This window comes from Odontesthes bonariensis, chromosome 13 (genome assembly GCF_027942865.1).
Source record: "Odontesthes bonariensis isolate fOdoBon6 chromosome 13, fOdoBon6.hap1, whole genome shotgun sequence".
NCBI classification, from domain to species: Eukaryota; Metazoa; Chordata; class Actinopteri; order Atheriniformes; family Atherinopsidae; genus Odontesthes; species Odontesthes bonariensis.
The window spans coordinates 32,531,192-32,554,076 of NC_134518.1; the positions used below are offsets into that span (position 1 = coordinate 32,531,192).

Consider the following 22,885-nt stretch of genomic DNA (forward strand, 5'->3'; position numbering starts at 1 on the left):
TTTTTTCATGTCGTCGACTGGCAGGTGGTGCTTGCAAAATTTCAAGAGTTTTCGATCACCTTTTGCAAAGAATAAGAAAGAAAGGAAGGCAGAAGAACTCCTACAGATAGAATAGGGTCCTTGCAGTTTCACTGCTCGGTCCCTAATAAGCATTTGCTGTGAATTAATGGGAGATCGGGTCTCATTTCTGAGTTATTCTTCAGAGTCGTGCAGATGGAGCATCAGCTGGCCGAGTGTTAACAAGCAGGAAACTGCGTCTCTGCGTTCCTTTAAACCTTTAAAGGTGTTCAAACATACAAAGCTGAAGATACACTAAGTTAAGTGTGGCATGATGACTTAGTATTTATGCCAGGCTGATTCAGAGAGCCCAATTTATCCCCTGAGGCCACAGAGTCGAGAGTCGGAGCAACTAAAGAGAAACAATCTACTAAGGGCAAGTTTTTATTGTAAATCAAATGAGCTTAAAAACAGGTAAAAGCATAAATGAGTACATTTCATGACAAAATAAGTAAAAATAGATGATATAAGATATTAGATATAAAGTAATGTACATATATTTTTATCATTTTATATTTTATTATTTTATTTTATTATTATTATATATTTTTTGTTTTATTGCACCAATCAGACCAGAACAAATTCCTTGTAATGTGAAAATTACTTGGCAATAAAATCTTTCTGATTCTGATGAAAAATTAGAAGATAGAACAAAAGTATTTAAATTTTACCCACCAGGTGCAAACTTTAAACTTTACCGAAAGCTTTGGGAGAAAAGACGTTTTCAGTCCAGAGATCAGGACCCGAACTGACCAAACTCAGATCAAACTTTCAATCCTTTCACAAGCTGGAGTCGTTACTAAATGTTTAATAATATCCCAGCATGCACTGCAATAAAGACTCTGAAATTCAAAACCAAAGGACTGAAGATTTGAGTTAATTCAGAGTGAGCGTCAAACAAGTGAAGAGAGGAAAAAGGTCTGACCTTTAAGGTCACACACACACACACACACACACACACACACACACACACACACAGACAGAGTTATGTTCTCCACACTTCAGAGGCCATTACACCAACTCTGAACCGAGGAAACGATCATTTATGTTACGTTTAACAAGACACAACTAGATCAAATCTTCTGATTATGTCATCGTAAATATCAGGAAAACAAACCAAGATGATAAAATGACTAAAAAGGTAAGAAATAATAAAATAAAAGGATGGAAAATCAGGAAAAACTCGTGATGAATCCTGTCATGAATTAATTCAACACCACTTCAGTGTATAATTATTTGTACTCTTATTATAAATATGATCCAAAAAGGTGAAACTTTATTCATTCATTTATTAATCCAGCTGGAAATCTCACTTAATTTGCAGGCAAAAAACAGGCTGAATATGAATTTTACAACATTTAGTTACCAAGAAGTTCAGCTGGTTTCCATTCAGAACAAACTTGACAGACTTTCTGCTTCTTAAGAAGAGAAACGAAGCCACAGTTTGGCTGATTCAGGTGAGCGAAGGTGAGTAACGTGACAGGTGGACTGCGACTTCCCCTCATAAAACATCAGACACTAAAACACAAACAGGCGCTCAGAGTCCAGTTAAACTACAGCAGAGATTCAGAACTACCACAAAAAGAAGAAAATAACCAAAAAGAGGCCCAAAACTGGTACAAGGGAGACCCAAAGAGATTAAAAATAAGCACAAAAAAGTTAAAACAGATTAAAACAAAGACATTACAACAAAGACACTAAATAATTCGAGAGAAAAGCACAATAATCATACAAGCAAGTAGGACAAAACTAGAAGGAAGAACAACAAAGAAACTCAAACCCGCTGCAACAAAACTATAAAAATACAGAAAATAACCAAGAAAAAGAAACACAACGAGGACGATTCCAGTAAAACAGTTAGAGGGATGCAAAAAACCACAAATATAAACAAAAATAACTACAAAGAGACACAAAAAACACAGAGAGATTAAAAAGAATCCGATAAAACAAACAGGAAAAAGAGTGAAACTGTCACAAAGATACACAAAGCATAGAAAAAACAGCCACAGAGACACAAAATATCTCCCTGGCTGATGTCAGATCATTGAAGAGAAACTTCACACACATTAAAACAACTGAAAACTAAAAGAAAAAAGACCAAAAAACAGAATAATCTAAAAATCTTCAAGAAAATAAACTAAAAACAGACTAAAAAAGGACAAAACTTACTAAAAAGATGCACAGTATTAATGAGAGAAGGAAAATAATCAGATAAAGCAGCCACAGTCTCTGTGGGATTAAATAAAAATCTTTTATTTTCTGAATGTTGTTTTAAGGATTGTTACAGAAAAGTGACTCACTGATGATTCTGGTGGGTTTTAATTAACTGGATTATTAATAATGACCTTTATCATCCTCCTCATCTTCATCTTCAGCTTCGTCATCACTGTCAGTCATTATCATCCTCACCTTTGACCTTCCTCCTCCTCCTCTTCCTCACCGTCATCCGCTCCATCAACAAAATGGCTGTCTGCGCGGCTGCCTGTGCGCATGCTCAGCACACCTCTGTCAGGGAGGGCAGGGCAGGTATGTGAGCCCGTGCAGCCCGCTGAGTGACAGACACTCCCGACTCCGCTCAGACTCCAGCATGAGGTGGCAGGAGGCGCGAGGAGACACCGACTGATCAGAGCCCGCAGCCCCGCCGCTCTCTGCCCGAACCCGGCCGCCGCTCGGAGGATTTGCGCTGCGCTGCACCGCGAACCGAGGAAGTTTTCAGTCATTTTTAGTTTTTATTCCGCTGCGGAGCGAACAGAGAGCAGAGACGCAGCCCCGGACGCAGGTGGGAGGAAACTTCAGCCGCCTCCAGGTGCTGAAAGTTCGGATTTACGCACGGCTTTTACGCACGGACGGAGAGTTATGGGGGGACTGGGAGTCTGAGCTCCCTGAGACCGACCAACTGGACTTACTGGACGCAGTTTCTCACCGTCTCCACCACCTTTCCTCATCGTCTCAGCACCCGGTGCTCACGATGTTCCAGCACAGCAACAAGAAGTGCTTCACCATAGAGTCTCTGGTCGGGAAGGATGCGAGCAGCCGCAGCGGCGGCGGCGGCGGCGGCCCCGGGGATGAGCCCATTCGGCCCACTGCGCTCCGGTTCCCCGACTCCCTGCACCCGGCTTCCGCCGCCGGTGTCTTCGGCTCCTGCTTCCAGGGAAACGGCGGGAGGACTTTGTTCTCGGCCGGGCCGGACGTGGTGCTGCAGGAGCCCGGGACGCACACGCAGGGCCACGGCGGGCTGCCGCTGCACCCGCTGCAGATACCCCCGCAGAGCTTCTTCAGCCCGCAGCACCGGGAGGCGCTCAGCTTCTACCCGTGGGTGCTGCGGAGCCGCTTCCTGGGACACCGCTTCCAAGGTGAGCCGGGAGGAGGGCGGCGGGGCTCCAGCGGCCCCGTGACTCCGTTCACGGTGTCTTTTATGTTTGAAATTCAACACTTTTTCTGTCGATTAATTCCTCTGCTCGGGTCTTTGTGTGTGGGCATGTGCGCGCGCGCGTGTTGCTGCAATATCAACAAATGAATCAGAATCAGCAGAAAGAGTTTTATTCCAGAAAAAAAATATCCATCACCTATTTTTTTTTTATTAATAATTTAAGTAATTATTCAGAGCATTTCCACGAGTTTAACATATGAAGCTGTTTCACTTTGTTTTAATTATTAATTATTATAATTATTAATTATTATTATTAGATCTTTCAGCTCTGAAACTCTTATAATAAAATCTTTTTTAGAAACAGAAGCACAGATTTTCCACATTCTCCCTGCTGTCATTTCTCATGAATCTTTGCGCGCGGCCCGCTCCGTGTTTCTTCCCAACACGTCACGCTCCTGCAGGGTTCACGTGAGATGAAACTTGGCTGTTTTTTGGGGGGTCGGTGTCTCGCGCTCTTGTTGTCTGTTTACAGCAGATGTTTAAGAAAGTCACAGAGACGCTGCACGGAACAAACATCTGGGCTGAGGTGGGACTTCTTTTTAGGGGGGCCCGAACCTCTCAGTTACTAAAGCCGAAATTATACTGATACTAGAGGAGTTTGGGTTGGTTTAAGGTGGATTTAAGGTGGATTTAAGTGGTCTGCGGGGCGGAAAGTCTCGGTGAGATACATAATTTGTTGTAAAAACGGTCTGGAATAAGTTGTATTGGTTAATCTGGAGAAGATTAAGATCACGTGACTGGAAGCTGACGTCCCTCTGACAGGATGTTATTATATTTAGTAAGATTTAAGAGAAAATCTTGTCTTAAAAACTCTGATATTTAATCATTTTACTGGTGTCTGAACCGGCTGAGGATGATGATGATGATGGCTGCACGCGGCGGCCTGTTTGTAGCTCAGCTGCAGGAATAAACACCAACGAAGAAGAATCGATTAAAAGAAAGTTTAACTGACAACAAAAAAAGTTTAATATTTAACATTTAATATAAGAAAAATAAAAGTGATTTTCAGCTAAATTTAACTCTGAAGGCGGCTGGAGCCGCGAGGGCGGCCAGCAGGTGCCTTTATTATTATTATTAGGCTATTATTATCATTATTATTAATTACTTCATTAATTAATTCCTCATGATGGAGAAGAACTCGGCCATAATGTGATGAAACAGTGAAAATAATTGAAACGGATGGATATATGAATTGAAAATGATTTTTTTTGTGAATAGAGAGAATAAAAAATTATATTCAGTTAATTTAATTAAAAATGATAAAAGTTAAAAATGATCCACTGAGCTGAGCTCTGAAATTATAATAGAAACGAAATTAAATTAAAATAAAAGTTTCAAATTATTCAATAGTGTTTTACTTGATTAAAAACAAACAAAATGAAAGAATTAAAGAAAAAAAAGGTGAAACATTTTCATGATGTTTCCATTTATTTATTCTACTTTTCTACATTTTTATTAAACAAATAAAAAATCAGAAACTTTCATTTAAAAATTAAACCAAATGAAAAACATTTAGAAATGAGATTAAAAATTAAACCTTTTTATAAAATAAAACCTTTGTTTACTCAGTCACGTGACCTGTGCGAACCCAACGCACCTTTCCGTTCTGAGCACGTGAGCTGCGGCACCTTTGCGGCCTTCAGCTGCAGCGCGTGCACACAGATGTGTCCGGCACCTTGTTTTTTTTAGATCAATTTTTTAGACTCCAGTTTGTCCTGATCGAACTGTGATCTATTGGCTGTCATTGACGTGTGTCACGTGACTAAATTGCTGATTTTATTTACATTTTGTTTGATTTTTTTTTTTTTACCTAAAACAAATGAAGAAGCTGATAAAAAGTTCAGTTTCAGAGGAGGAAGGAGCTGTTTGGCCCTCATCGATCCGTCATATTTACATATAATCATGACATTCACGCGGCTGTTTAATTTATTTAAAACTCACACACAGTTTGAAATGTGAAAACTTTTCATTTTTAGTTTTAGGAGAAGCTTCAGGCGACCTGAAAATGCAGATTTTAACAACTTAAATCAGGAAATTTGATTATTTTTTGGACTTAAAATATATTCTTTATTCTTTTATTATTATTATTCATACATTAAATCATTTGCTGATTTTTTTTTTTTCTGAGGATTTTTCAGCAGTTTCGATGACTCAGAATTATTGATCAGTTTGTTTAAAATGAATCAAACAGAAAACTCAGATTTCAGATTTTTCTTCTTAACTTTTAACACATTATTTAATTTTTGGCTTCACTTATTTTCAAAATAAATAGATTTCTAACAAAATGAGAAACTTTGATGTTTTATTCTCAAATGAAACAAATAATCTGCATCAAAGATCTTTTAAACAGAATTATAAAGATGTGTTTTTATGGACTAAAATGAGTAAAAACTACTGCTTTCAGACTTGTGGACTATTTTCTGTGGCGGATTAATCTTACGAGTGTTTGATCTGGTTTCTCTGCTGCTTCTTTTCTTCTTCCTCCTATTTTTCTTCTTTTTCTTCTTCTTCTTCTCCTGTTTCTTGTGTCTGAATCAGACGTATTCCCTGGATGTTTAAGCTTTAGTTTTCTGCCAGTAAAACATCAGAAAAGCTCCGTCAGATCAGTCAGAAAAAGCACGTAATTTACTTTTCTCTGATCATTTGAAACAAAATCGAGTTTTACTTCAGATGTCGTGTCGATCGCAGCTCCTTTAAGTGAGACGTGAAATCCATCTAAATACTTTTTATCATCATGATGATGATATAAATCAATATAATAACTTTATTCATACAGCAGCTTTTACACACATTTACAAACTTTGAGTCAAACAATTAGAAGTTAAGGATCAGAGACGAGAAATAAAAAGTTAGATTAAAAATAATCCAAATAAATTAGAGAAAAAGGACGGGGTCACGTGAATAAAAATGGGGTTTAAGAAGAAGTCTCTGATTCTGGGAGCCTTTATTCCTCATGTGGGGCCAACCAGACCCGTACGAGCTTTAAAAGTGATCCTGAATGAGTCTGAATGTGTTGGTTAAAGCAAATAATCAGGCAGCCGCTCGGCTTTTAAAGCCTTAAATCTCCTCTCAGCCCCCAGCCGGCCGCCCTTCCTGGTTCTGGTTCTGGTTCTGGTTCTGGTTCTGATGGAGGTTTCTTCCTGTTAAAAGGGAGTTTTATCTTCCCACAGTCGCCCCTTTTGGTTTCCTTAGCTCGGCTTCTCGGACTGTGACTGTCTGACTGGATCATCTGAGACCTATTTCTCTTTATTTCTCATTTCTCCTGCACACTTTATGCCGTTTAAACCAATCAAACATGGAAACGTTCGGCCAATCCTGCAGATTTCTGCTCTGACTTTTAGATTTTTAATGATTAAGCATTTTTTAATAACTCTGCGTATTAAAATGATGATAATCGGAGGTTTGCTGCACCGTGGGTGAGTGTCAGTGATGTTTTTCTGATCTTAAAGATTCACGTTATTTCCTGTTTTTAAAAACTTTAGGAGGTTTTTTTGCTCCTTTTCTTTGCTTTGAGCCATAAAAAACACGATCTCTGCGGGCTCTGCCTTTAAACGGTTTGACTAAATGAAGCTTTTCTTTAGGTTTTAAAGCTGTAAAATGACCGGATAAGATCATAGATAGATAGTAAAGTATTAAAGTATTGCACGGTCGAATATAAGTTGTTCTCTCAGCCCATCTAAAACCAGAGAAGTTCAGCAGCCATTCCTCTCATTTCGCTGCTTTGTGCCAATCTTTAAGCATTTTCAGCTCATCTGGCAGGAGGAGCATCTTCCTTAGTTGATTAATGACCTTCTGCCCTGCTCACGGATCAGTTTGTGGCAAAGATCCACCGACTCTGAAGCTCTTTGAGAGCTGAAATATCCTTCTGACTCTCCCTCATCTTCTGTATGACGCTTTCTTCTTCTTCTTCTTCTTCTTCTTCTTTCTTTGCAGCCTGCGGTTAGAACGTTTAACATCACGACTCGCTGTAATCTTCACTCTCACCCGGTTTAGATGGACGTAAAGAGTCAGTTTTCAGGCCTCACTCTGACCCGGAGCCGTGTGTTTCAGAACCTTCCGGACTGAGTGAAATGAGCTGGAAGCATGTGAGCGGCAGCCATGATCAGAGCTGTCTGAATTCTCCAAAACACGAAAGGAAAGGAGCTCTTTCTGTCCCAAAATTCAGCTTTTATAGCAACGCTCCGTTATTTTCACTGTGATTCATAAATATGAGGACAGGAGGCACTTTATTTACCTTTTTATTGTTTTTTAATTTTTCCAGTTGGATTCTGTAGTTTCAGAGCTGCACAGCTGAGTGTCAGTGGTCGTCTTTTTTGAGCCCTCTCCCCCACCTTACTTTAACCCCATGATGCTTTCCATTGAGGTCAAAGAGAAGAAGAGCTCAGGAAAGGAGGAAATGTTTTTACTAGGGCTGGGCAACGATTAAACTTTTTAATCTAATTAATCACATGATTTCCCTGATTAATCGCGATTAATCGCATTTGTACGCAAAATCCAAAAATGAATCCAAAAGTAGTGTATAGCTTTTAGCATTTAGCTTTATTTTAAATGTGCTGCCATATGAATGAAAGCACCATAACATTTGTTGTGCAAACACACTTTTAACATCAGCATCTTTCTGTAGTTTTTATGTAGAAGCCTCGCTCCACTGTCTGTTTCCTTGAATGACTTGCTGCTATCAGTTGTGTGTTTTGCCTTTAAGTGATATTTTAGACTGGAACTACTACGCTGAGAAGACAATTCAACTTGGCAGTGTTTACAGATGACTTTGGTTCTGTGGACTCCGCCGTCTGGAAGAACTTTAAAATGAAAACGGCCGAGTAAAAGTTCCGTACCCTTCTCCAGGTTTGGTGGATCCGCCGATTACTTTCTTTTCTGGTTCCACAGCAGACAGCAACAGACTTTTACAAAATAAAATCCTGTGAGCAACAAACTTTTACAAAATAAAATAAATAATAAAACAGGGGTGGTCTGTGGCGTAGTGGGTTGAGCAGGCGCCCCATGTACAAGAGACTATAGTCCTTGCTGCAGCTGGTTCGAGTCCCGAATCGGACGGTCCTGTGCTGCGTGTCGTTCCCCCTCTCTCTGCTTCCTGTCTCTCTGAACTTTCCTATCTATTAAAGGCATAAAAGCCCCCCCCCAATTTTTTTTTATTTAATTTAAAAAAAAAAAAATTAAAATAAAATAAAACCTGCGTTAAAGCGTGATAAAATATTTATTGGCTTAAATAATTAACGAGTTAACTCGATAATAACGAGTTAACTCGCCCAGCCCTCTGCAGGCCCAGAGCTGTTCAGCTGCACTGGAAAAAAAATGCCCCTCCAAAAATAAGTATAAAAACAACAAATAAAAGACGTTTTTGCTTGAAATAAGCAAAAAAATCTGCCAATGGAACTAGTGAAAATCGGCTTGTAAAGATTTCTTGAAATAAAATGTGATATTTAGGACTTTTGAGATAAAAGTGATCTTGAAATTAGCTTAAAAACCTCTTCAAATGTCAAAAAAAGTTAGTTTCATGTGAAATCCGACTCAAAACAATTTGTTTTCAAGACTTTTTCATTTAACAAGATATTCCAGATGTATTGTCTTCAAACAAGTCCCTATATCTGGCTGAAATAGAACTTGTTAGGCAGTTGTGTCTTATATTAAGTGTAATGAGATACTCAATGAGACAAATATACTTGGTAAGACTTTGATTTTTTCCAGTGTGCTGAACTCGGTGTAAAACCTTTGCTCTGCTTCTTTATGGAGCTGCTTCGTGCTCCAACACAAACAGGACGGCTGGTATTAAACTCTGCAGCCAAACCTGCTGCTGCTTCTGTGCCACGATGTCAAAGCTAAACCCTTAAACACGTTTCAGAGAGCAGAACTGTGAGAGGGAACGTTTAAAGCCGGCAGGCTGCAGACAGCCGCCTGTTGTCATTACCGGCTTCCAGCTTTTAAGGAAACGGGAGGTGTTGAGAGGAGGAACGGCGTCGCTCAGGTTTCATCAGCTCCGACTGTTGGTCACATAAAAGCAGACATCTGGAGCTGTCGGCAGCTTTTAAAGCCGGGTATTTTACTGCTTTCAGCTGAACGATGAACTTGTTTCTCTTTAAGAACTGGTCGTCAGTTTGATCTCTGACTTTTGTTTTTAGGGATCTTTTCCACTATTTTCTTTGTTTTTTTAGGCCAAACTTTAGGTCAAAAAGTAACGTTTCCCGTTTTTATCTTTAAATTCTTTTCATTTGTTCATATTTGATTATTTCTATTCTTATTTTTAATATTAGTCAGCTTTACATATAATGTTAATATATCTTTATTCAATCAGGAAAAGTCTCATTTACAGTTTTGGAAACATGCGTAAAAATGTTTTATTTATAAAAGAAGAAGAATATCGCAGCTCGTCAGCATCGGTTGTCATAAAGATGCGAACATAAAAGACAAAAACACGTCGACACGTCTCAAACAGCAGTTTTGTTGGTACACAGAACAAAAGATTGACAGAAAACAACATGTTCAAGGCCCCGAAAACAGTTTTTCATGTCACAGTGTCCAAGTTTAAATGAAAACACGTCACGTTTCTTTAAAATGTTCTCGGACTTTTGGGCCAGATTGACAGAATTTCTATTTTGAAGCTTTAAAAACTGAATTTTCTGACCTTTTCTCTTTTAAATCAGGGGAAAAAAGTACAACGAAGAAAGAATTCTTGATGTAAATGTTCAATCCTGCGAAATAGATGTTTTTTTAATCTATTTTAACGGTTCGGACGCATCTTCGGACCCGTTTTCCCCCCGTAAACGATGCGATTTCATAAAAAACGAGACAAACCGTGAAACGTTGGTGTAAATCGGAGCCTCTCTGAGCCGCCTGGAAACTTCTCCGTTGTTACATTAAAGCATCATCTGACACTCAACAGGAATATTTGCAAACCATGACGCCCGTCGGCTGCGACTTTGCATATGAATGTCACTTTAGAGACGCTAACGCCGGATAAAAGGCGTGAGACGGCGCCGCCGCCATTGTTCTCCTCGCCTCCTCGAAGCCGCCGGACTGCCCGCTTCTTTGCGTGGTGCGTGACGGCGGCGGCGGCTCCTTTCACCGCCTTAAAAAGGACCCGAGCGCAGATTTGTTTTTATGTAAAGATGCATTGAAAGATTCACGTGCAGATTTTAATAAACTGGCAGAAAAATAATAGTGTCGGTTTGGACGGACGTCACACAGAGAAACGGTTTCAGCGGCGCTCGCTTTTCTTTTAACCGCTTCGGCTCATAAGCAAATCAGCTCCGAGCTCCTCGCATCGTCTCGGAGGGAAAAGGTCGACGCGCTTTACCACCTCAGTAAAATCAGACAAACCGGGATGGAAATGTTGCTCATTTTGAACAGAGAAACATCTTTTAAGGCCTAAAAGCCGGTTAGCGACGTAGCTTTTTTTTAATCGTTTTTACAGCAGTTCGATTCGACTCTTCTTCGTGATTTCTGTTCATTTCAGGCCCGTTAAAGGATTCTTTGGTCTTAAAGGGATAGTTCGCCTCTTTTGACATGAAGCTGTATGACATCCCATATGAGCAACATCATTTATTAGCGCCAAGCGATTGTGAGGTCTGACTTTTTCCTTAAGAACGATTTTGTGATGCAAATGTATTACTCTTTTGAACACATATTGTTTTGAGAAGCAAAACGCTTTATTTTTTAAACCCCAGCCAACTAGCCGGACTACCTTCATCAACACCAAAACGAGGCTGGAACTCGGCTCACAGGACGCAGCAGGGGGTAGGAAGGTGTTCATACATGATGTTGCTGATATGGGATGTCATACAGCTTCATGTCAAAAGAGGCGAACTATCCCTTTAAAGTGTCAGACGTGACCGTTTTCTCCGACAACCACAACTGCAGCTGAAGCCGCTGGTTTATTCTGGAAATCTTTTGTTTTTTGGCTTCTGAACAGATTTCCGAGCAGTTTTCTTGGGTTTATATGACAGCTTCGGCTCCCTTTCACGTAAGAATCTGAAGCGTTCGATAAGCTGATGAACATGTCGTCAGCTGAGCGTCACCTCCCACATAATTTCAGTCTTCTTCTTCTTCTGATGAATGTAAAAATGTCTGCTGAGACTCGACTGTTCGGCCTTTTAAATTCCATCTGAACAAATCGCCGTTCAAGGGGATTTTTTTATAGTTCTTTAAACATTTAACACACAAAATGGACCAAAAAGAAGCTTTCAAACTTGGTCTTTTCTGCTTTTGTAGTAAATCAAACTCTCACAGGCTTCAGTTGTGGCCGAACACGAATCTAACCTGATTATTTGCAGACGGGTGTTGGAGAAACGTGTGTGTGACAGTCTGTGGTTTGAGTGCAGATCCAAATGCAAATGTGAAACAGATCAGGTGTTTGTTCAGATTAGCAGGACAACGGAGGATGTTATACCAACAGTGAGCCGTGCAGCTCCTCATTTGTTTCTTTGTGTTTGAGATTTGGGCCTTTTTCACAGTCCACAGGGTGAGAGGTTCAGAACAGCTGCTTTATTCTTTTGTCTTATTTCATCTCTTTGGCTGTGTTCAAAACCGCATACTACATACTGCATACTCATCGATCAGACAGTATGCAGAGCGTTTACCCACAATGCATTTCGCTCCTGCCCGAGCCGAAATCAGCCGGCCTGAAGCTGATTTCCCTTAAGCTCTAAACTCTCTAAACTTTAGCAACATTTGAAACATTTTCAGGTGAGACAGTAGTCGTTTAGATCCCCAACGTGTTGAAAACCTGACAAAATACCGGCTATTTACAATTTTGTTCCCACGAATTCGGCGCTACTAAAGCTAGCCGCAGTGAGCAACGCACTTCCGGTTATTTTCACAAAAATAAAATACCCGTTGCCTTTTATCATAGGGAAAGCCATTACTATACAATTAGTGCTTTTGTTTTGAAAACAGGAAGTGAACCTACCCTCGTTGTAGCTAGCTTGAAACTGCCGTTTTGACAGGAAATGACGATCGGCCACGTTACGTTGCATCTTGGGTAGTTTGAATATGAGTAGTAACCTCATGATGCATACCCAACATTTCGGAGAATCTAGTATGCATCCGGGAACTTCTCGCTTACTCAAACTCACATACTAACTCAAAAAGTTAGTAGGAGTAGTAGGAAAAGTATGCGGTTTCGAACACAGCCTTAGTATTTTTATTTTATTTTTTACCACAAGTGAAGCCATTCAGGATGTCATTGTGTATAATGACAAAGAAGAAGAGTTGTCTGGGTCCATAGAAACTGAAACCTCTGTGTTTTAGTTTAGGCTGACTGCTCTGAAATGGTACTGATTTTAGCCCTGATCTTTGCCTGTCAGGCACTCTGGTTTAATCCTGCAGGCAAAACTCAGGGAGAACATTCTCAGGAGCCTCAGAGGAAACATCCCACAGCGGCTTTACTCTCCTCGCTGTTGGTAGATGTTGTTTGTTGACTGTTTGTTTGTTTGTTTGTGTTCAGGAGAGGACAGCAGTCCGGAGAACATGCTGCTTCACGGCCCGTTCTCCAGGAAACCGAAACGGATCCGGACGGCGTTTTCACCGTCTCAGCTGCTGCGTCTGGAACGAGCCTTCGAGAAAAACCACTACGTAGTCGGAGCCGAGAGGAAGCAGCTGGCCAGCGCGCTGTGCCTGACCGAGACGCAGGTAGGCATCATGGGAAACTGAGGATGGGAGGAGCATATGGCTGAGTGGGAGGAGCATAAGGCAGGATGGGAGGAGCATGAGGCTGAGTGGGAGGAGCATAATGCAGGATGGGAGGAGCATAAGGCCGGGCAGCAGTTTGTTACAGTTCATGAGAAGGTTCTCGACTACAAACTGCTCAAAACAATGAAGAGGGTTTTTATTCACCCCAGAACACAAATGAATCAGTGAATGATGGATGAATGATGTTTTTTTTTTTTTTAGAAACAATGAACGAATGAATGTGTGAGAATTTGATCAAAACTAAAGGTTGAAGAACAAAATATTTCATAAATGAATGTTTGATGAATAGAAAATAATGACCAACTGAAACAAGTGTCCCCCCAGAAATGAACGAATGAATGATTAATTGATTCATGTATGAAATAAATTTCTAGACAAAATAAGACTCAGTGATCTAAAAAATATGAATGAATGAATGAATGAATGAACAACATCCTTTAAAATATTGAAAACATATATTTATTTAAAAATTAAATGAATGATTGATTAGATTATGAATACATGAACAGAAACTGAGTGAATGAATGGATGGATGTTAACTTCACAGAAAACCAAAAATAATGCATGAACAAATGACTGATTAATGAATGTATTAATTAAAGGTGTACAGAAAGAATCCAACAGTGTCACCTGGAAATATGAATGAATGAATGTTCAGATAAAATGTTCTCCTGAACACTGATGAATTAGTGAATGTTAGCTGGATGATTGATTGAATGTCCATAAAGTGCTATTAAACTAAATATTTTATTTATTAGAAACAATATATGAATGGATGAATGAATGAATGTGTGAGTGAATAAATAAACGAGACAGGATCCTTTTGACAAAAAACTAATGGATGAATGATTTACTGGTTAACGTATGAATTAAAGTTTACACAAAATCATATTTACAAGAAATCTTCTAAAAAACGTGAATGAATGAATATTTACAAAATCCTCTCAAAATGTTACAACATTATGAATTACTGCATGAATGAATGAATGATGTGTGTTTATTAATTCAAATAAAGGAAATATTTGATAAATACGATGAATGCGTGAATATATTTGTTTAAAAATGAGCTAAATGTAAGAGTCCTCTAGAAAAATTATGAATGACTGAATGAATGAATGAATGAATGGTCACATGAAATTCTGATAACAAAATTTTTATTTCTCCCACAACAGCAATGAATCAATGAATGATGGATGGATAAACATGCTGTCAAATGAAAGATTTTATATTTTTAGAATCAAATGAATGAATGAATATGAGGGGATCAATAAAAACTGGAGGTCAAAGAAGAAACTATATATGAATAAATGATTGATGAATGCATGAATAGAAACGTTTCAGAAAATGTCTGATTTATTATGTTAATGAATGATTGGATTAATAAATACCTTAGTTCAAATAAAGGAAATATTTCATAAATGTTTAATGAATGCATGAATGTAAAATCTTTCTAGAAATAAGACTGGGCCTTACAGAAAACTGAATGAATGAATGAATATTGTTTAATACTACAACATCCTCTGTTAGATAACTTCTTAGAATACAGATGACTGATTGATTATGTACAAACAAAATCGTATGAATACATGAACAGAAACTGAGTGAATGAATGAATGAATGACTATAAACTCCCCAGAAAACCAAAAATAATATATGAACGAATGACTGATTAATTAATGTATTTATTAAAGTGTACAGAAAGAATCCAACATCACTTGAAAATATGAATGAATGAATGTGTGTGTCGATATAAAACCTGGAGGTCAAAGAAGAAAATGTTTGATGAATAAATGACAGATGAATGCATGAATAGAAACCTTTCAGAAAATAAGGACTGAATTGAACAAGACAGTTTTCCACAAAACTAGTGAATGAATGAATGGTCTGAAGGAATTAATCTAAGTGTCACCTGGAAATATGAATGAATGAATGAATGTTCAGATAAAATGTTCTCCTGAACACTGATGAATCAGTGAATGTTAGCTGGATGATTGATTGAATGTCAATAAAAGTGCTATTAAACGAAAGATTTTATTTATTAGAAATAATATATGAATGGATGAATGAATGAATGTGTGAGTGAATAAATAAATGAGACAGGATCCTTTTGAAAAAAAATGAATGGATGAATGATTTATTAGTTAACGTATGAATTAAAGTTTACTCGACAAAATCATATTTACAAGACATCTTCTCAAAAACGTGAATGAATGTATGAATTATGTACAAACCAAATCGTATGAATACATGAACAGAAACTGAGTGAGTGAATGAATGAATGACTATGAACTCCCCAGAAAACCAAAAATAATATATGAACAAATGACTGATTAATGAATGAATTTATTAAAGTGTACAGAAAGAATCCAACATCACTTGGAAATATGAATGAATGAATGAATGTGTGTGTCGATATAAGAAGAAAATGTTGAATGTTGTTGATGAATAAATGACAGATAAATGCATGAATAGAAAATTTTCAGAAAATAATGTCTGAATTATTATGTTAATGAATGAGTGAGTAAATACCGCAGTTCAAATAAAGGAAAAATTTCATACATTTTTAATGAATGCATGAATGAATATGTGTCGATATAAAACCTGGAGCTCAAAGAGGAAAATGTTTGATAAATAAATGACAGATAAATGCATGAATAGAAACTTGTCAGAATTTTATTAAAGTGAAAAAGACCACGTCAATGAATGAATGAATGAATAAGCCACCATGTGAAACTCCTTCAGTAGGAAATTTAGGTTAATAAAGAGTTAACTGAACTGAACTTGATGTCTGTGTTGACAAAGCCGATCAATAACCATTCAATCAATGGTTATTGACCAAATTAATACGGGATGTTTCCTCGCGTTCGTCCGATTCTTCAGGCGGGATTTGAACCCGGAGCTCCTGCTGCAGGAGCGAGTCGTTGGTTAGTCAGCGCCCTCCTCCTCCCCTCAGGAGTGTTTTTCATCAGGTTGCCGCGGTGATGTTAGTCCTGACGCCACTGAAACAATGTGAATCATTCTCCGCGAGCGCGTTTCACAACAGAGAAGAGGCTCCATCAGTCAGCTGCCAGCACAAGTTAATTAATCGCTCGTAAATCACAGCTTTTTTTCAGCAATCGGAGCAGATTTACAGGCAGTAATGATCGAGAGATCCACGTTCCTGCAGGACATATCAGGGCTCTGATCCAAAGTTACTCCACTAAACGGCCACCATCTTCTCCTCCTCCTCCTCATCCTCACTGCAGAGGAGGAGAAAAGATGCCTCAATTTTTCTGTATTTTATATCCAATCGTTTTAATTCATGAAAACATCACAGAGCCTGCAGCACACAAATGAACCAATGATTAAATTAACCTCCACAACTTCCAATACATGTAGAAACTTTTACTCCTAAATTGTCTTCAACACGTGTGACAAATGTTAACTAATATATATATAAAAGCAGTGATGTTATACAGGTTAGAAAATGTCATTTATAGACCTTTGATAAAACATAATTACATAATACAACATTTTATATCAAAACAAAGGCCCTTACATGGGAATATCTGCCAGTTCCATGCAATTTGTGTTCCATCAAACGTCCTGTAGGGTCAAAAATGCCAAAAACACGACATGATGTGACATATTCTGCCCTTTTTAACAATTTGACACAATTTTCTGAGGTCGTCTTGAGATTTATGAGACGGGCTTTGTTCAAAATACCAGCAGTAGCTGTTTCTCAACCAGTTTTAACACCTCCTTTCAGGGTGGAGACTTAGCAAGTGCTCAACTCCACCCTTTTGGTGAGGTCAGCAGCTACATAATGAAGCTACTCCTCCAGTCACACCAAAAACCCTCCAATTCTATATATAGATATAGATAGTTACTCTATTGATTCCAGAGGGAAATAGTTTAGCAGTGTAGCTGTAAGCTAGCAGCAAATGCTAGCAAACAATGCTTTCTCATCAACAGTAATGGACCAAGCCGGAGATGTACACAGCGTAACTCGTAGTAATGCATGTGTACCGTTTATTACTGCGTTTAAACATTTTGTTTAACCTCGTTGAACATTTGTACTCGGAGACCTACATCTTAATCAGAAACGTGCCCAAAATGTAACGTGTTGTGTTGAAAACACACCTTATCCACACAGCTGCAGGTTGATGAGTTACAGAACGGAACCGTTCAGCCTGAAAGCTTCAGCTAACAAAGTAATGTGGGAACAATAATGTTCATCTTTCAGAAAGGAACAGCAACAACTCCTTAGAAGATGGTGTACGTCATCTTCATTAGCTCAGCTGTTAGCGTTAGCTGCTGCTAAAGGAGAAAATAACAGCAATAACTCCTTAGAAGATGGTGTACGTCATCTTCATTAGCTCAGCTGTTAGCGTTAGCTGCTGCTAAAGGAGAAAATAACAGCAATAACTCCTTAGAAGATGGTGTACGTCTTCTTCATTAGCTCAGCTGTTAGCGTTAGCTGCTGCTAAAGGAGAAAATAACAGCAATAACTCCTTAGCGTTGAACTGGACCGAGTTGTTAAAACAGTGGGATGAAGCTAGCCAACTCAGTCTTTAGCTAACTCTGCTGGAACATTAGCCTCAGATAGAGTTTATCCACTGGGCTCTGATATCCTCTGAGGCTGCTGCAGGATGGAAGATGCATGCCCCTTAGTACAGAACATTTCCACCAGAAACTGGCTTCATCCGTCTATCAGGGTGGATGTGAGTGGGCGGGGCTTAGCCGAGGAGGCGGAGTCAACTTAAGGAGTGACGTACTTTTGAAATGAAAATCGGGACGGTTCGTTAAATGACTTCCGATATATGCCCTGATATATGCCTGCAGCAACAGAAAGGTTTTTTTTTTTTAACTGAATAGGTCCCTTTTAAATGTGCTGAATGTTGCATTTAAGGTCTCTGTACTACTGCAGGAATTTATAGTATGTCGAAAATTCAGAAGGATTGCAAAATATTTTTCTTCTTTTACTTGTTTTTTCTCCTCCTGAATACAAGTTTGCTGTGTTTGTGATCAGATTGGTTAATCTTTCCTCCACAAATCTCTGCTTGGCATTTCTTTCAGTTTACAGTAAAACATGTTAATCATCAGCATATTGTTTGTGATGAGTCTCATCCTGCTGAAAAAATAAACTTTATTTGAATTCTCAGAGTGATCTATGTTCAGAATTTGTGTCACTGAGCTGATGTAATCGGGTAATTTCTGAAGCGGCCGTATCATCTCGGGCCTCTGGAAGTGACTCAAGGGTCTATCGTGTTGATCTGGATCCCATTATTAAGATTTAGAGTCTGACAGATTGTGCAACATGAGCTCGGAGCCAACGTGACGGGTTTAAACAGCTCAGCGTGTCAGAGTCATGTTTTACTAGCACACAGGTATTAAATCACTCTTACACATCAATTCCTATCACTGATGCTATCACAGGTTGTGGTAGTAGCTGCCTGAAGATTTGAAAACAGCTCATCGTTGTTCTGGGTTGTGTTTTCAGTAGATAGAAACAACAACTGTAGGAAGCTTCTGTACTTCAGAGGCAGTGTGAAATCTGTCGGTTCACAGTCTGCGGCGTGAACATAAAAATGTTTCCAAAAATTGTTAGAAAAGGTGCGTCTTCATGTATTCGTTTATCGTACTTTTAGATTCAGGCTTCCTGCACATGCTCCTGACTCCAGGATTAATCGGTATTTTCATACCCAAAATGTTATTTTGTGGGTTTGAATTTTTTCATTTCAGGCATATAAATGTATGCTTTTTTTTTTTTTTTTAATTTGTCCCCTTAAAGGGATAGTTCGCCTCTTTTGACATGAAGCTGTATGACATCCCATACTAGCAACATCATTTATGAACATCTTCTTACCCCCTGCTGCGTCCTGTGAGCAGAGTTCCAGCCTCGTTTTGGCGTTGACGAAAGTAGTCCGGCTAGTTGGCTGGGGTTTAAAAAATAAAGCGTTTTGCTTCTCAAAACAATATGCGTTCAACAGAGTAATACATTTGCATCACAAAATCGTTGCCAAGGAAAAAGTCAGACCTCACAATCGCTTGGCACTATTTTCTCTCCCTTGGTATCACTGCGTGCTGCCGCCTGCCGATACGTCATTGATCTGGAGGCTGTTTTAATAGTTTTAAAGTCACAGTGTAAAGAAATAATTAACCCTTTAATAGCAGAAAGGTGTCCTGAAGACTGTTAGTGGTTTCTGTGTAGTCCCCTGTTTATCTGATGGAGAGAGACTGTGTTTCCCCTTGAGCTTAATGCATTTTAACCTGGAGCTTCTCTTATAGAAAATCCTGAAAAGAAGCGAACTATCCCTTTAATGCTCATTTCAAAGTGTTGAATTAGAAATTTGGAGAAAAATATCTTGAATTTCTCCAAAAAGTTGGTCTTTCTTTAGATTTTTTTATAGCTAGTTAGCCACCTGCTAACACCTGCACAACACACTGGTTTACTCAATCTAAAAACCAGCTGATGGGCGCCTGATAAACATGTTATTAAGAGATTTCGCCTGACTGTTGGGATGGTAACATGATTAGTGTGGATGTTTTTTCAAATTTCAATCATTGTTTCAAATGTTCAGCTTCAAAATGATCCTAAAAAGTGGATGGAAACAAGCTAAGAGACAGTTAGCAGTAAGTTAAAAAAAAAAGATCTGATCCAGCCCTCAGTTCTTTACGACTTTCTTCTCATCTTTTAAACTGATCTTGAGCAATAGTTGTCCAGCTTTCCTAAGGTCTTAAAGTTTTTCTTTGGACATTTTCTGCTTTTTCACTTATTTTCTGTGTTTTTTCTTTGTTAAGCCACTTAACTCTGAACTATGAACCATTCAGGCAGGAAAAAGGCTCCTAACTCAAGGGATGAACCAGTGTTGTGTCCACACAGAACAGACAACTTAGCAAAGAAGCCGTTTTAAACTGGATCTTTAGGCACTTTGTTCCCAGCAGCCTGTCACAGAGACACATCATTTGTTCCCATTTCTTTAGCTGCATGTGTGAAAAACAGCTTCATAGTTTCAACTTTTTTGTACATTTACGTTTAAAACTGCTTCCAGTTACCAAAAGAGTCAAATTAATTTAAGAAATTCAGTTTAAAAAAAATCCTAATCCCAAAATAATGAACGTTATCATGTCTAAAAGTAGAAAAGTAGGAAAAAAAAACTGACAATAATAAGAATGATATTTTATTCAAAATCAAGAAAAAGTAAATAAGATTTAATTTAAAGCTTAAAAAATGAATATAAGGGCACTGAGATCTCGGACACTCTCTGGGAAAAGAGTTTGGAACACATTCACCGATGCTCCAATAATGCCAGGCACCGCCTAATCCAATTTAAAATTTTACATCGTCTTCATTACTCTAAGGAAAGGTTACACAGAATTTACCCTGAGTTGTCCCCTATATGTGACAGATGCCATGCAACAGACGACACGCTGCTTCACAGCTTTGCTTTATGTGACAAGGTCAAGATCTTTTGGTTTAATGTCTTCAGTTTGATATCTGTAATACTTAACGTACAACTAGATCCTAAACCACTCACCATTATTCTGGGAGTGTTAGATAATGTTAAAAGGTTAAACAACTTCCAACAATGTTTCCTCTCTTATTGTCTCATTGTCGCGAAGAAGTTACTTCTCATGCATTGGAAAAAGAAAGACGTGCCCACCACAAAGATGTGGCTTACTGATCTTACTAACACTCTCCATTTAGAGAGAATAAAATATACTCTTATGGATAAATTACTGCTATTTGACAAAATTTGGTCACCTCTTATTCAATATCTCACACCTCGTAGTGGCAATTAATTTTCCCCTTTATCACAACAAATTACCGAATAGACGGTAGGGTACGGCTGGGTGGGGGGATGGGTGGGTAGGTGGGGGATATTTGCTTAGGTTTTGTCTTTTTAGTTTATTATTTCTTTATTTGTATTTTGTTTCCTACATATTTGTCTGTTCTTTCATTTTCCTTTGTCATAACATAAAACAAAAAGAGGGCGCTGTGTCCTAGCTGCACACATTCTTGTATGGATATACACTGTTCATTTATATGCTTGTTGTAATTGTGTGACACTATGACTGTGTGCTCTAATAAAAATATTTGAAGAAAAAATGAATATAAGATATAATATAATGACTAATTATGCAACAATTAATATAAATTAAATGATTAAACTGTTTTTTGCCACCAGAAATTAATAATCTAGAAGCTCTTTGTGGGTTTTAGACTGGAATTAAGATTTGTTCCCATTTCTTTAGCTGCATCTGTGAAAAACAGCAAAGATAACACAGTCTGACAGACAGAAAACAGGATTTCTGCAGCAACAAGGTGATTCCCAAAGAGCTGTTAGCCGAAAACTTAGCATATCTCAGCATGGTGTGCAGTGTGTCCTTAAAACATTTGAGGAAACTGGACGAGTGGAGGACAAAAGAAATGTCAGGCCTCCATGTTACATAGAACATTCCATATTTTAACTGACCCGTGTTGGAGCTTTGTCTGACGCTGCCGTGTGTCTGTGTGCAGGTGAAGGTGTGGTTTCAGAACCGCCGGACAAAGCACAAGCGCCAGAAGCTGGAGGAGGAGTCTCCCGAGGCCCAGCAGAAGAGGAAAGGCAGCCAACACGTCAGCCGCTGGAGAGCGGCGACGCAGCAGCCCGGAGGCGAGGACGTGGACGTCATCAGCGACGACTAGACTGAAGCAACACACACTCATACACACTGCCGTAAAGTCAGGGCAGGCTGCGTGACTCTGGGACGAGACGGGTCGTGTGTTCACCGACATCGTTGAAAGGGAATCCAAGACTTCTCTCAACCAGAGTTGGTCTTCATATCGGACATTAAACCTGCAGGAGACTGCGTTATTTAACACGAAGCAGCCAGTTCCTCATGATCTGTCCCGGTAAAATAAACCAGAACCAGGCCCAGACACTGAGCTCCACCTCCTTTTTTTATATCTGCCAAAAGATTAAAACCAACATTTTAAAAGAGAATCTGCTGCCAGGTTAGTGAAATGACCAGAATCTGCTGAAAATCCTTCATGTTCAACCCTTTTTCTTGCTTTATTTACTCATTTTTAACAGCAGCTGCATGGAAGCAGGAGCAGATTTTTAATTCTTTACAACATCTCGTTGATGCAGAATTATTGTTTTTGGTTCATTTTTAAATGAGAGATGAAGACAAATAATTTGAAGTGATAATCTGACTAATTGTTAAAGAATTCCTCTTAAAGCTGCCATAGGGTTGAGAAGGTTAAACTACTGAACATGCAGATTTATTTATTATGCTTTTCATTACTAATAATATATGGAATATGGACTCTTTTACACCTTTCAAATATCTGGTTAATGAAATCTCAGAGAAAACCAGACAATCCGACCAACACTTCCTGATAATATCTCAGATTTTTGATTTAACACAACCTGGACAGACATCAGGAAATGGAATCCTGCTACCGAAGTGTCAAATATCTCGTTGTAAGCATTTAAAGTGCTTTTTTCAGACTTTTACAGACCACCAGAACCCCTTTTATTTGCAATATGTAGTTAGTTTGGCAAACATTTGTAGAGCAAAGACGAGCAATCGCATCATCCTGCAGTTTGCATATGAAAAACACACACACACACACACGGACAGATGATTACCTTTCTGAGGATCACGGACGCCAACTTTCCCGTCACAGACGAGGACAAGAAGAGGAAGAGAGGATGCTTTTTT

At 38.8% G+C, this 22,885-nt stretch overlaps 1 protein-coding gene across 1 annotated transcript; it reads left to right on the forward strand.

The window, feature by feature from the left end:
* Positions 1–2,968: 2,968 nt before the first annotated feature.
* On the forward strand, positions 2,969–22,001 carry emx3 (empty spiracles homeobox 3). The gene is made up of 3 exons (XM_075480764.1): positions 2,969–3,410; positions 12,948–13,132; positions 21,696–22,001. The coding sequence occupies exons 1-3, from the start codon at positions 3,026–3,028 to the stop codon at positions 21,861–21,863; spliced, it is 738 nt and encodes a 245-aa protein (XP_075336879.1). The 5' UTR covers positions 2,969–3,025; the 3' UTR covers positions 21,864–22,001.
* The last annotated feature ends 884 nt before the right edge of the window (positions 22,002–22,885 follow it).

Coding starts and splice junctions, on each gene's coding strand:
- emx3 (XM_075480764.1), top strand. CDS start 3,026: ATGTTCCAGCACAGCAACAAGAAGTGCTTCACCATAGAGTCTCTGGTC. Junction 3,411..12,947: donor CCTGGGACACCGCTTCCAAG/GTGAGCCGGGAG, acceptor GTTTGTGTTCAG/GAGAGGACAGCAGTCCGGAG. Junction 13,133..21,695: donor TGTGCCTGACCGAGACGCAG/GTAGGCATCATG, acceptor GTCTGTGTGCAG/GTGAAGGTGTGGTTTCAGAA.